We start from the raw sequence: 14,606 nt of genomic DNA, 5'->3' as shown, positions 1-14,606 counted from the left end.
TCCCAACCCAACCCCAACCCCAACCCCAACCCCAACCCCAACCCCAACCCCAACCCCAACCCCAACCCCAACCCCTATTTATTAATGAGAAACCATTTCATTCAAGGAATCCTGAACATTTATAAGACTATAATACTATAGTGCATTATACTATCAATAAAGTTTTGCAAACACATAGCATGATATCAGCTAAAATCATACTTATAAGCAGAAATTGGCAAATTTCATAAATTTTTGATATTAAGTTGGCGCTGCCCCTTAAAAGCTGAGCTAAGCTTCTGATTCATTTTCTGCGAGCCTTTCCATCTTGAGACTACTTCAAGAAAAAGCAGCATGACTAGACCACAGCTGCCTATAATTTTCACAAATATGTATGTGTCCTAATTCTTGCGATGTCGGAGCTTTCTTTGGCTAGGGGGGCTGAATTTGGTGTAATACTCGAAGTAAGTATTAACAGATACTGAGATCTTGTTAAGAGTGTTTATCATCGCGACGAGCTAGTTCCTTTTTAGCTGCTCTTTGTAGCCCAGCAGGATCTTGAGCGCAGTGCCGAGCCCATAAGTCTGCATTTTCCCGAATAGCCGGCACTTCTCACATTCCACACAATTCAATATGTGGGAGATGTTGTGAATAAACCTTTGGTACTGCTTGATGTGGTTGTCGTCGAAGTAGTTTTTTAAGTATCCTTTCTCCTGGATTTCTTTTTGGTCATTCAAACTCGAAAACATCCCGTAGTTTTTGTTTTCAAGCTCCCCGAGGCCCTCCCCATGTTCTTGAACTGCCCTCAAAAAGCTTTACATCAACATGGTTGCTTTGAGGTCATCTGATATCTTGTCCGATGCTATCTTATGCTGCTTCAAGAAGGGGACCATTTCCTTCACTGACTTTATCAGCAGTTAGTAGAGGAACAGCAAATTGTCAATACGATCAGGGTGGCTTAAAACGCGTAGTTAGTACTATTTGTGATTGAAGTAGAATTATGAATTTTAAGAGACATCTGCCCACTAGGGTTTCGACGTGATGTTCTTGTAGTACCTTGATAAGTGGGTGGATATGGAAGTGTGGAGGCCGGATATAATCTGGTAGAGGAGCTTCTCTTCCCTGCACATTTGCTCGTAGTTGTGCTTGCCCTTGAAGCAATTCTTCTCGTATATCAACGACCATATAGACGAGCCGTTATACCCAGAGTATGACTCGATATTGAGATCCACATCGAAATACTCTCCTTGGTCGTTTTCTTCGTCTTACACATGCCAAATCCATCTCTTGTTCGTGTTTTCAATGGAGTGCTCTCTCTCGCTGGCCCAAACCTCAGTATCCTGCTCTGTGAACTTACTAGAATCGATGCGATCGGTGCGCATCCAAGTTATCGGGATATCCTTCTCATCGCACCGACAAACCGAGCAGCTCTTCGACTTGCATATCCTTTGAGTGTATGAGCCTGGGCATTCCGAGTTAATGTTCAAGCGCAGAATCTTAAAGTATTTAGTCTTGACTAATTGGTTCACGATTTAGACTGTTTTATTGTTGAGTTCCTGTATTTTGTCATGGTTTTTGTTATAGGTGAGAATAGTGCTAGACTTTGTGAACTCGCCGATAGTGGCAGATGCGAACAGAACAGCTAAGACTGTCAAAAAGGTTATCCATAAGCAGTTCTGAAATTTTCGATTTATCATCTGATTATTATCCGAATAGGCGAAGTGCCCACACGTATAAATTAATATTTATCAACTACTGATTGACTGATCTTTATTATATAACCCACGCATCATATATCTATTCTACTGCGGATAATAGAATTTATGGGCCGATGTCTGTTTACTCTGTAGGACCAATTGGGTTGATCCTTATAAATTGATATTTAGGGCCATTAAATTGGAAAGCTTCAGGTTTTTCTTTTCTATTCAATATTTCATGCATTATAGCATTCAAAAATTAAATTATCGGAAGGGCACATATCAATGCAATCATAAAACCAACCCAACCCGAACTTGATGAACAACTCGTTCAATCTCGACTACACAATTGAATGCCTTGAGAAGATTTGCACTGATATTTAGAAGAATAAAGAGGTACCTCTGCACTAGTTTTGCTAATTTCTGAATCAATTCTGTTTCGTATTCAATGAAGTTAACTCCTTTTTAGGGATGGCCTTTAACGATGTCAAGGCTAAATCGTAAGTCTTGAAAGCTAATAATCTAAAATTGCCAGGATCTATTGGGCTCATTAGTTTTATCAAAATGGAAATGGAGAACAAACTGCATCTATATAATTCAAAAAATGGCAAATAAAACAAAGGCGCTCCTCCTTAATACAAGACCTATAGCTCCACCGCAAGAAATTTGCTAAGGATGATGTGGCTCTTAACATTCCTGAAAGTCACATTTTCTCGGATCAAATAGTTCCCGAAGGAAGACCTTTCCACCACTTTCAACACAGCTTATGAAGAAGCCTTCGGGAAGAATCATCCGTGGCTACTTCAGAAATCAGCCAAAATAGCAATCTACGCCACGGCTTCCAAAGATAAAACAAGAATGTATGAGGTCTTTATGCAAAAGAAGGATCCATAATACTAAGAGGTCATGTCTGAAAATACCAGATTTCTGAAAGTATTGATCCCAGTCCACGACTTTTTATGGAATTTCTATGCCTAAAATAAGATTGATAAGCTTCAATGATCTTCATATGGCAAGCATACACTCATACTCTTCGTTCGATTCATATACTCTTGTTTCGTACTGTAGGTCAAGCGAATGAAACCATTCCTGCTAAATTTAAACCCTTGGATAATAATTATAGTGTGTTTTGATTATAAGTGCATGCTTAGATGAAAGAGAGACTCCTCAATAAAAATATAATTTGATTTTGTAACTTATTAAATTGAGACATGCAACCATATTCAAAGTTGGAAGACCACTCAGAGAATCTGAAAGATGCCATTGCTGTCAAGTTCATCTCCCACTTTCGAGGAGGACTAAAGAATTCTATCTTCCTTGATTCAGGGCCAAACCGATAAAACAGATTAATATATCCATCTGCGAATACATTAGCCCTGAATACACTCAGCGCTTCATACGAAAATGATAAAACCCAATCCTTTATTATGGCATTGCCTGGCTCGAGGGGAATAACATGCATGGCTCAAAGTCAAAATAAGAGATACTTTGCCTGGTCTTAATAAACCGATTTAACACCTGTCATATTTTTAGTCGACCTCAACGATCCGAACCTGAAGAGGAAGTCCTTCGCGGCAGGGCAAATAAAAAACAAAAAGATCATTTGCCTCACCTTCAATGGAAATTAAATTACGGACCCCAAGTTCTTGGTTGGGCTGACTTCTGGCCCTGATTATCAAATTGTGCAATGGAATTTTGAGAAGGGGAAATATTTTATCCACGCCCTGGAAAAAACTGAAAAAGCTGTTATGGTCAATGACCGATTCACTCAAATATTCTTTTATCGGGAGGAAGACACGCTCGTTGCAATGGGTAGATAAAACTTGAAGTTCTTCAAAATCACTCAAGAAAAATTGATCCTCAAGGACTCTCCCTTTGCGAGGAGGTAAATAAATGAAGGCAGCTATCACTTTACCTCCTATTGCATTATGAAAGACAGCTTGATCATTGGGACATAGAATGGAGATCTTCTGTATTTTTCGGCCAACGGCGAGTTCAAAGCCGTATTTTTCAGCAGTCCTGGAGAGAACTACTCTATTGAAACTCTTCTGTATCTACCCAACTCCAATAAATCCTTCCTTGTAGGTGGCTCTGAAGGAATGCTTCTTTTGTATGAAAAAACAGACTCCAAAGACCCTAAAAATTTATATGTGAGGAGTGAGAGAAAATTTGCTCTCAAGGAGTTTCGAGGGAGGATTACAAGCCTGATTACAACTCCGAAATAAAATGATGTCTTTATAGGCTTCAATAACGGCATCATCTTAAAGATGACACTCGAAAAGAATGAGGAGAGCGTCGTTGACTATGCTTTACAGTCCTTTCATACAGATAATATCACAGGATTAGACATATCTCTGAGAAAGCCCTTACTGGCGACATGCTCAACTGATCGATCCGTCCGAATCTGGAATTTTCTCGAAAAAAATACTCTGTAGGTAGTTAAAAATTTTGAGGAAAAGCCATTAAGTTTATCTTTCCATCCTTCAGGATTGCATTTAGTTGTTTCGTTCCCAGACAAAGTCAGACTACTGAATATCTTATAAAATTAGCTGGTTAGTTACAAAGATTTGCCGATAAAGAATTGTTATGAGGTCAAATTTAGTAATGGCGGGCATCTTTTTGCTGTTGTGAACAATGTTATGGTCCAAGTATTTAACTTCTATACCTTGGACCAGCCCCCGCATTATCAATTCAAAGCGCAAACCGGTAAATTCCAAACAATGACATGGGATGAAGATGACTTAGCAATATACCTTGGAACATCAGATGGATATGTCTATTTTTATAAGCTCGAAGATCCGTCTGTAAAGCTACAGATTCTGTCAGTGCCTGGGCTTTCCGTGAAGACAATCTCATCTATCTTTGTGGGGAAAGATGAGAAGCAAGGGCTAATTAATGAGCGAACAGTATACGCGAGTGGAATTTTTGCGAGTTCAGTCAGTGACGAGAACAAATGCATTTACGAAGTCAAAATAACTCCAAGATCAGTATTATATGAATCTAATTTAGGAAAAGGATAAAGAACAGGAGAATCTAAGAGATGAACTTTCGAAATACAATGTCACGCAAAAGCCGATCAAAATTGCAACTTATGCCAATGTGTCCAAGATTCTGTTCTTGGCTTCGAGGCGGGCTCTTTTCTATTCAACCTTCAACGCCTCGAGCACAGGAGTCATACTGCCCCCTTCTATTAGATACTGTCGATACCCTTTCACATCAAAAGAGACCTATGAAATTCAGGGCCACTTTTCGAACATAAATAAAATAGTTGCATCTCCTGATGATAATCATTTGTTTTCAGTGGGCGAAGAGGGAGAACTCATAATTTATGAAATCAAAGAGAAGGATTTAAAAGTAAAAGTCGAGCTGCCTGACTACTCCTAATAGTTTTTGTACTCCAAGCCGAATTTAATACAGAATAAGACTTTGCTTGAAGAACTCAAAACCCAGAACTCGAGCGCCAGAGAAAAGAGGGACAGGGATCAGAAATAATCCAAAGCAGACAACGAGCGAATGATAAACTAATGGAACTTTAAGATCAATTAGAGATAAAAACTCGAAAAATAACGATACGATCGATAAGTCGAAACTATCTCGCAAATGGAAAAATAGCAAATCAAGAGGCTGTCAAAATTAGAAATCGAACATCGCGAAAAGAGAGAAGCGGTCGAAAAAGATTACTCAGACAAGATTCAACTGGAGCAAACAAGGTTCAGCTAATTAGGAAAGACCAGGTAAATATAAAATAAAAAGTTTAATGAGTATATCCAAAACCTCAAGAGCAACCACATCAAAGCCAAACAAAGAAAATAGCTAAAGTTTAAGGAATAGTTGGCCAAAGAAAAATAAGATTTGTTGCATTACCAGACTATCTTTGACTAACTCAAAGCCAAATATGAAGAGGCTCAGGAAAAGGCTGAGAATTAGGCCGAAAAAGTCATAAAGTTCAAAAAGGAGGAAAACTAGACAATAATAAAAGATCTCAGCAAGGAAAATGAAAAAGCAGAATCCGAGAAGAGAGCTAAGCGGCAAAGCTACGATCGACATGAGCGCGAGCTCGAAGAGTAAAATCACAAGTTGAAGCACACCCATTAAGACATAGAAAAGATTAAGCAAAAGCATGAATAAAATGTCCAGAAGAAGCAATCACAAGCGAAATAGATTTAAGAAAGAGAGAAGACGATCAGAGATAAAATGACCCGAATTAACTAACTCAAGAAAAAGACTCAGTAGCTATAGAAATTCAAATTCGTCTTAGATTATAAGATTAAAGAATTGAAAAGAGATATTGGCCCGAGGGAAGAAGAAATCGCCAAAATGAAGGAACAGATATCCAACATGAACTCCTAAATCATTCACTTTAGAAGGACGAACGACAATATGAACCTGATCGTCAAGGATTTGGTTTCTAAGCGAAATGGTATGGATAAAGAGGCTGAAATACTCGCCTAGGAAGAAACAAGCAGCAATGCCTATATCAAATCATTCGAATATGATGTAAGCGAAATCTATCAAAACTGCATGAAGGTATTTCTTTTGCTTATATTAGGATTATAAATCTTTGAAGGCCAAAATAGTGGAGCTGCATCGGAAATACGTGCAGGAAGAGTCCAAGAAGAAAATGGATGGAATCGACCAGCAAAAGTAGTTCATCAAATAAAGAGCCCATCTGTAGTCAACAGTCAAGGGGCTCAAATAAAAGTTCAAAAAATCGATAGAACTTCACGAAGCGGACAATAAAAGAATTATGAGCCAAAACGAGGAGCTAATCTCCGAAATAAATGACCTGAAACGGCAGAAGAAAAATCTCAAAGATGAAGGCCATAAGCAAGAGCTCATGAAATAAATGGCCATACGGCTCGAAGAATAAAGAGTTATGATAGAAAGATAATACGAGAACACCGAGAAGACCTTGAGACAATTGAAAGGAGAGTATGAGAAGAAGGTCAAACGAAAAAGAGAAGAAGTCGAAGCCTGATTTGATTCGATCTTCAAAGTTAACATCTATATTGTCGTAAGATTATAAGTGCTTAAAATAGCCTATACTTACAATACTTACAATTATTTAGCCATTTGACATTTAATTTTAATTATTCAAACACGCTTATATCAATTCGTAGTGAAGGAGTGAATGATGAGAGCAGACGAATACTACATCATTGGCAAATCTTCATAAGCAGCTTTAATCAGTAGAGATTATATGGATAATAGCTAATTCGCGATAGTATAGTGGCTATTATCCCTGCCTGTCACGCAGGAGACCCGAGTTCAATTCTCGGTCGCGAAGGTTTTTGCCGCTTTTTAATAAACGCCAATTGCATTATCCCTTGACTGCATCTCAATGAAATATGAATAATGAACTAATTATGTATGAACATTGGGTTATGTCAGTATCTGAGGCCCTAAAATGTGATGCCACTGATCCTCCATAGCAAATCATACCACAAAAAGGGTTTTTCGTTACCAAATATCTTCTTGAAGCCCTCATAATGAATCAGTACTTTTTTACGATTCAAGTGTCTGAAGTATTCCTTGATCTCTTGCTTCTACTCGTTGTCGCCTTAATTCTGTTCAGGGTTGGCATCATTGTGCTCATTGACCTTCCGCCAATTGAAATACTTTGTCTCAGTTAGCTCGGGCATTTTGTATAATTATTTATGGCTTATGGTGTCTTCAAACTTTATTTTGTGGGCATTATTTTTGAGTAGCAGATAGTCCTCGCGTATCAATGGGCATTTCTTTCCAATTTACTAAACTTTGAGCAGGTCCTGGTTGCATATATATCCGTCGTTATTGCTATCGTAAAATAGAAAGATCATGAATAAGATATGCTAGTTTGGCATTAGCTTCAGCTTTAGAGGAATTTTAGCGAATGTTTCGTATCTTTCTACGGTGGCAATGCTAAGAAACTCGATGATTCTATTGGGTCGTAGATAATACTCTTTTAGGTATTTAAAAATGCTCTACTTAGTAAGCGAAAGTTCAGATTTTTTTATGTTACTTGAGTAGTTGCCTATCAGCATCATTCTGTTCATAATGGCTGCTGCTTCGTCAATTGGAACAATCTTCTTTGGCTTTTTTTTGCGCATTGTGGAAGGGTTTGTTCCGAAATTACTTTTCTCTTATAAATGTTTGCGAATGATGAGTTTCGGCAAGGACAAGGTTTTCACCTATCTTTTGTCTTCTTTGAGGTGGACTGCAGTTATCGGGGTGTTGCTGAACGTTGAGATTTATATGTGCTATACTGGAGGGGGGCAGCCGTCGCCCTGCCTTTTGTGGTTGGTTGAATTGAAGAGATGGTGATGCTTATATTCGAGCTTGTCCTAGAATATTTAATTGAAGGATTTTTTGAATTTGGCTTCGCTAAACTGCTCAAACATTTTGTATTAATCTATTGCTTAAGGCTAACCTTACTTTTGGTGGGTTCGGTGACTGCTTCGAGCGGATGACCATTATAAGTCATAATATTGGAGCCATTGACTTTTAAGGATTGCAAGTAATCAATGGGCAACTCGTTCGCAATTAGCTTGAGCACTTTTTCTCTGAACTTCTCCCGGTGCGAACGGGCTTCTTCTTTATCATACTTGAGAGGGTGGCATGTTTATTCGCTGGATAATCATAGGAGTACGTGTATATCCTTTTCACAGTTTTCTTATACTTCCTCAAGATCTATTGGGAGTTCATGCGTCTCGAGAAATCCCATACTAGCTGAGGCAAGAGTTTTTCATCCGCAGCGATCTATATCATTTTTTCGAGCTGGTTTTCAAAAATTCCTTCTGTTTTTGTCCTCTTATTCATCGAGGCAAGCAATAAATATATTAAGGATCAAAATGATGGCACTACCTGTTAAAATAATCGAATATGTGATATTCCTAATTGCATATAACCGACATCTGTAATAAATGGATTTAGTTCTCATGTCTGCAATAATATACGACATCATTAAAGCAGAATTCATTTCCTTTGTAAAATTTATATCTAATCTAATATATTTCGAATTGCAAACAATGATCAAATCAATGCATATTATCAGATGAAAATTCAAATTGGCACCACAAACAAATACCGACACAATTTCAACGTGATGATGATGATTGTGAGGATATGTATTGACTGACTGAGCTGTTCCTTGATTAAATTGGAACAACATGCAATGGAGATATATGATCAGTTCAATACCTATATTATTGAGTTTCGAAATTATATATTTCAGCAGGTGATCGCGCAACCTATGAAAATTCTGCTCATAGTCACGTTGTCTTTCATCTTGTTATCGTCAATCTTTTATCATGAGGCAGAAGACTTCCTTGACGAGTATTTAGCCGATCTCGATCAACTCGAAGAACAATAATAGGACGCGCTCTTTGATGATAATGGGCTTGTTGGGCTACCAGTCAACGAAAAATGCTTTATCTTTGACGAAAATGAGATATGCGGCTATGAAGTCGTCACTTAATCGGCCCCAGAGGAAGTAGTATAAGTTGTAACGTCCTAAATACAATAATCACCAAATGCAGTCAATCTGAGCCTCGCCAAAGAGGGGAAAACAAGCCAAAACCAAAATTAACAACCAGTAAAACCCTAGCGTGTAAAGCCTTCATCCAGTAATTACGCTTCCGGCACTTAAAAGCTAATTTCTAATGTAAATATGCGTAACCAAAATAATAACAAACATCAAATGAATAAGCAGCAGTGGAAGAAGAAATATGATAAATATGGCCACAAAGATGACAAAGAAAGCCAATCCGAATCAAGTATTGATAATTAGGCCGACAAAAACCCAATTAAATACACTAACAAACCCGCAGATAAACGAACTGTGAAGCATGCCGAAAAATTTGATAAAACAGCCCGAAACGAAAAAAATAGTGGAAGTCAATCAATTTAATCAAATAAACATCCTAAACAAAAAGGCAGTTCCTCTGAGTAAAATAAACAATATAGCAATAACAAACATAGCGTTTCGAAGAATGATCAAAATTCATAATACCAGGGGTTCAGTAAAAACTATAACAATCGCCAAAATTATAAAATCAAATCAAATAGTCATAATCATAAAAGCTCAAAATATCAAAAAAACTCACACTGGCATAAAAAGGACGACGCTCAATTAAAATGATCGCATGCATTCTCATTAGAAAAGAGCCTCGAATGATTGTAAATAGATTAATATATATTAACCCATATTCATATTTATTCATGAGTATCAGGATCTAGTTTGGCTATAATCATTTTATATTTCACGAAAAAGGAGATAATGATAATGAAAAATTAAAGTTCATAATCGGAAATCAAGCCAAATCATTTTTCATAAATTGTGAAAATTCAAAGAGCGTGGAGAAATTACCAGTTTCGGAAGGGCATTCTCGCATTACTGAAAAACAGGAAAAGGAAAATATTTGTAGCGATAGAATTATTAACATCATAAAAGAAATATCATGACCAGCTGAGCAAATTTGTAGAGCATGTGATCAAACCATCGAAGCCAATCCTCTAGGATGACGAGCTGCATTCTCTGATATTCTCGGAGCTCGAGTAGATCGAGATCCTGCATGGTGAGTTTGTCAGCAAATTAGAGGAAGTTATAAATGCCTATGACCATCACCACACAAAACTGTCGGTCATTGTTATTGGCAGCCTGTTCAATAAACCAGATTTTAAGGATAAATACTCGAAATACTGCGCCAATTATAAGAAGTCAAATCAAATAGCCAAGCTGCTCTATGCGAACAATATAGGGCTCAAGCAACTGCTCCATAACTTTGGAATCAATAACTAAAACCAGTTAGATTCAATGTTGATTTCCCCAATGCAGCGATTGTGCAAGTATGAAGTTATTCTGAACAGCTACCAAAAAAGTATGAACGCATTCCACTGCGATTATGAGGGAATAGATAAAGCAATACTCTTTATAGAAAACCTCGTAAAATAAACCAATTAGTTTGTTTAATAGTTTTTATTAGCGGCCAAGTTTAGAGTTTGCCAAGAACAATACATTCACATTCTATAAAAGATACCGAACAAAAACAGGAAACTCGTGCATTTTTCTGAAGACATCTCGGAAATTAATTTGGCGAGTGGCTATGCAATTTCCTATAAGGAAATGCTTTTATTCAATGATTCTGTTTTGCTGCTGCCTTTCAAACATCAAGCCCAGCCATTGTTCATTTAACTCAATTTTATTCGCGATCTTCAGAATCTCAAGTATTTTCGCAACATTATTCAAATCATCAACGATGAAAAGTATGTGACAATCTAGTTCAAGAAATAAACACAAAAAAGGAATTTGATGGCCAAACTTATAAAGACTGATACATATGGCAGATAGAAGTAGTTTAGAAGTGTCAAGGTGCTGGGCACAGAGTCGCGGAGTGCCGTATTTAAGTCATATACCGTCTATATCGTCGAGATAACAGACGGAGAAGTTTCGAAGACGATATATCCTAGGTTTAAATGTTTGCTAAAAATTCTAGATGTTGTTACCTCAAACAAAGTTAAAATTAATTTGCCAACTATGAGCAAATCGGTTTTGGGAACCCTGAAATCGAAAACGATCGAGCGCCGGACACTGGAAATTCAATAATTTTTATAGAAAATACTCAACAATGAAGCATGCCGCCTTCTCCCTGAAATCTAAAAGATCCTCAAACTTAACTTTGGAGTACCAAACAGTGTCAAGAATAGTAATTAAAGATAGATTATTATAAACTTGCCAGGGGGCCAAGCTCTAATAATTTTCATTGAAATTTAAACCACTACAGTCACAGATCTGAAATCAGAAGTTGTAAAAAAACTCGGTCTCGCTTCCTCCAAGCAATTCGAAATATTTGAGTTGAGAAACAAAAGCAAAAGGCTCATGTACAATGACGAGAGCGTCAGCGAAATATATACTCTCCAAACAGATACGAGAAACTCTCTGAACCCCTTCAAAGATATTGTCTCATATATTTATACGAGACACCACTATGAGAAACCTGAAGAAGAATTCGAGTTATACAAATAAGACTTCGTGAGAACTGAACTTGAGCTCTCGGTGATCAGATCAGAGATCTTCAACTATAAACTATAAGAGTAGCTGATGATAACTTTCATGTGCCTTTTCGCACTGTACATAAATATGCCGACCCACGAGGATAAGAAGGTGGAGAAGTACTTAAAATAAATAGGAAGAAAGTAATACAGTATCGAGGTTGAATAATTTAGAGCTTATTTCGGGGAAGTTGAGAAAAAGATATATGAGGAAGAGGATGACATTGTTACAATTCCATTTCTCATTATTAAAATTCTGGGCAATAGCTTCTTATACCAGTGCGCCCAATTCTAAGTCACAGTACATCCCAAATCCTATAAGCAGCTCAAGCCGATTCTACAGGAATTGTAACAAAATATAATCCTCGGCATAAAACGTACGCATTTGATGCTGCTAACTGAATTTAAGCATATCATTCAGAGCTACCCGATGAATAGTGTATCGATTGCTGAGACCTATCCCAATGGACTTGTCATGAAACTGGGGAGCATCGACTCCATAAACATACGCATAAACACTCAGAATGGATTTGAAATTTCGAGACTGTTGTAAATTTATCAAAATGAGTGAATAATTGATCTGTATGCTCACTAATCAACCTATCGAAGATGAATAAATAGAACGTAAATTAAGCTGAATTTTAAAAGCCAGCGGCATACCCGTGCGGGAAATGAATCGCGGGTTGATAAGTATGGATTATTCCTTTTTCTAATGTAAACATTATCGCAGTTTATTATTTCATAATACATCAGATATAATTATGACGAAGCAGAGTTCCATGATAGGCAAATAAAATATCACGAAACGTCACAAGGAAGTATTCTTTTGATACCAAGCTTATTGATGATACTTTTTCAGGATTGAGCTATAATGCATCTTTTTCTCATCTTCAAAGTCAATATAGCTCTCTAGCTATTCGCTAAAGTAGGAGTCGGCCAGGGTGCTTGAAGATAGTGTTATTTCAGTGAGAGCGCAGGCAACCACAACAGTCACCAAAACGCTTAAGGCCACAATGACAATTTGAATCCATGAAACCCCAAAAGGGTAGAGGCCTGCAATCAAAGGAATCCATTTTAGTGTTGCGACTCCTGCGAAAAAAAATAGCAAATAAAAGCAGTCACAGAGCCACGAACGGATATTCCAATGCTTGACCACAACCGTCAGCCAAAACACATAATACAAATACATGATGAGCATTGTTGATATTTTGGAGTGTATTAAGTGAGTTGTCTGCACCGAGCATGAGGCCACTTCAAAATTATTTGAGATAGTTGGAGAGTCGATATGGTATTTGCAGGTGAGTTGAAGAGAGTATTGCTAAATGAGGTGATCATAGTCATCCTTTTCCTCCGGTATCAGATAACTAAAGTGGAAGAGAAGTTGAGTGAACACGATGGAGAGCCCTACCACAAATGTTATTAGTATCACTTACTTTTGGTTGAATAAGCATATCTTCTTCCTATTGAATTTTCTCACTTTCTCCAAGCCTATCTCAAGCTTACACAACAGAATAGCAATCAAGAAGATCTCCGAAGCAACGAAAGCCAGCCCGACTTGTTTTGCTGAAAAGACTTATATGTCTCGAATCCAAAAAAATATTGGGATGACGAAATAGACGGAGGTCATCAAATACCAAAGAAAGAGGCTTCTATGGATTCCTTCCACAAAAATAATGCAGTTTTTGATGGACTCGATGACCTAGACTGTAATGGTTTTCGGAGAAGTAATAAGAACTAGATTGTATCGTAGCTGGCGGTAGATGGTTTCCAGAAAGCTCAGTCCATTTTCGTCTAAATTATATAACAATTTCGCAGAACGGGAGTAATCCAGGAACGGTTGAACATGGCTAATTTATTGAACTTTTTCCTTGCAGTCACAGTTTGCAATCAGGCACGAACTGCAGACCAACCTTCCGCAATTCTTTTTTATTATTTATATGTCGTGCATATTCTCGCATCGATTCTATATCCATTAGTTTTGCATGTACTCCTCACATATTTCAGACGTGTTCAGTTCTTAGTTATCTTCATATAAACCCTTCGAGATGGTCACAATCGATTTAATACCAACGCCTTCGAATTATTTTAATGTCCTGATTATTTTGTTGTCCTGCGTAATACTGACCCCGACCAAGCAAATGAGAACTTGCTGTGACTTTTGAGAGTAGATTCCTTCATGAAAGCTCAGAATTGCAGGAACTAGATCATAAACTACAGTTATTTTCCGAGCTAGTACCTTGATCCGGTCTCTATCTTCCTCGCTGATCGGCAGAATCATCCCATTGCTAATAATATGGGTTATTTCTTATACCTTGCGGGCATCATAAATTTGATAATAGTAGGTCTTAAACCTCTTTTCGACCAAATCCGCAAAGCCCTCAACAATCTTTTTCTGATAAGTTTTGCATTAATTGTCCAGAATTTCATCGATATTATTGTTTTCTTATGACTGTTTGATGGCTGAGAGATGCTGCTAGCTGCTCATTCTATACGTCTAGAGTTTTTTCCCATCTTTTGACAGGTTGTTGTTCAGATTATTAAACGATAACATGTATTGATGTTAGAAGCGACGTACTTTTCGCGTTTCGAACTACATTCCCATCATTTCCTATTCATTTATTTCAGGGACAGATGATATGATTTTCGCATTCCGCTTATTCATGAAGACAATTTGGTTGAGTTTATTTTTCTTATCGGCTGGTGAGGAGGAGGAGGTGTTGTTCCCCTTGATGTTGAAGATGCTTTGAACCTCACTGATGATGCTCAGAGTCTGCGGACTAATCTCTGATGCAGAGAGAGAATCGACCAGATTCATTTTCTAGCAGACTGCATACTTGATAATTTTAATCACGTCGTCTTTGATGATGTTCTTCTAATCGCATAAAATTCTCTCGCAGCAGA

The 14,606-nt window shown here is 37.6% G+C and overlaps 1 protein-coding gene and 1 non-coding gene across 2 annotated transcripts; one reads left to right on the top strand and one right to left on the bottom strand.

Annotated features, from left to right (window-relative positions):
* Nucleotides 1-252: 252 nt before the first annotated feature.
* Nucleotides 253-1,415, bottom strand: LOC148299244 (uncharacterized). The gene is made up of 2 exons (XM_088276270.1): nucleotides 1,006-1,415; nucleotides 253-792 (listed from the first exon to the last, which is right to left on the bottom strand). The coding sequence occupies exons 1-2, from the start codon at nucleotides 1,107-1,109 to the stop codon at nucleotides 498-500; spliced, it is 399 nt and encodes a 132-aa protein (XP_088132396.1). The 5' UTR covers nucleotides 1,110-1,415; the 3' UTR covers nucleotides 253-497.
* Nucleotides 1,416-6,891: 5,476 nt separating this feature from the next.
* Nucleotides 6,892-6,963, top strand: TRNAD-GUC (transfer RNA aspartic acid (anticodon GUC)). The gene has a single exon. It is a non-coding gene; the product is annotated as a tRNA-Asp (tRNA).
* Nucleotides 6,964-14,606: the final 7,643 nt, after the last annotated feature.

The sequence above is a fragment of the Brachycentrus maculatus genome, unplaced genomic scaffold (assembly GCF_059751285.1).
Source record: "Brachycentrus maculatus isolate JH-2025_06_01 unplaced genomic scaffold, ASM5975128v1 h1tg001270l, whole genome shotgun sequence".
NCBI lineage: Eukaryota > Metazoa > Arthropoda > Insecta > Trichoptera > Brachycentridae > Brachycentrus > Brachycentrus maculatus.
The sequence above is the reverse complement of the archived record's forward strand: the minus strand, read 5'-3'. Positions and strand labels throughout refer to the sequence as shown.

Bases quoted from the DNA above. Each gene is read 5' to 3' on its own strand.
- LOC148299244 (XM_088276270.1), bottom strand. From the start codon at position 1,109: ATGTGCAGGGAAGAGAAGCTCCTCTACCAGATTATATCCGGCCTCCAC. The intron at 793-1,005 runs GTGGGCAGATGT...GTTGATGTAAAG, and splicing joins AACATCACGTCGAAACCCTA to CTTTTTGAGGGCAGTTCAAG.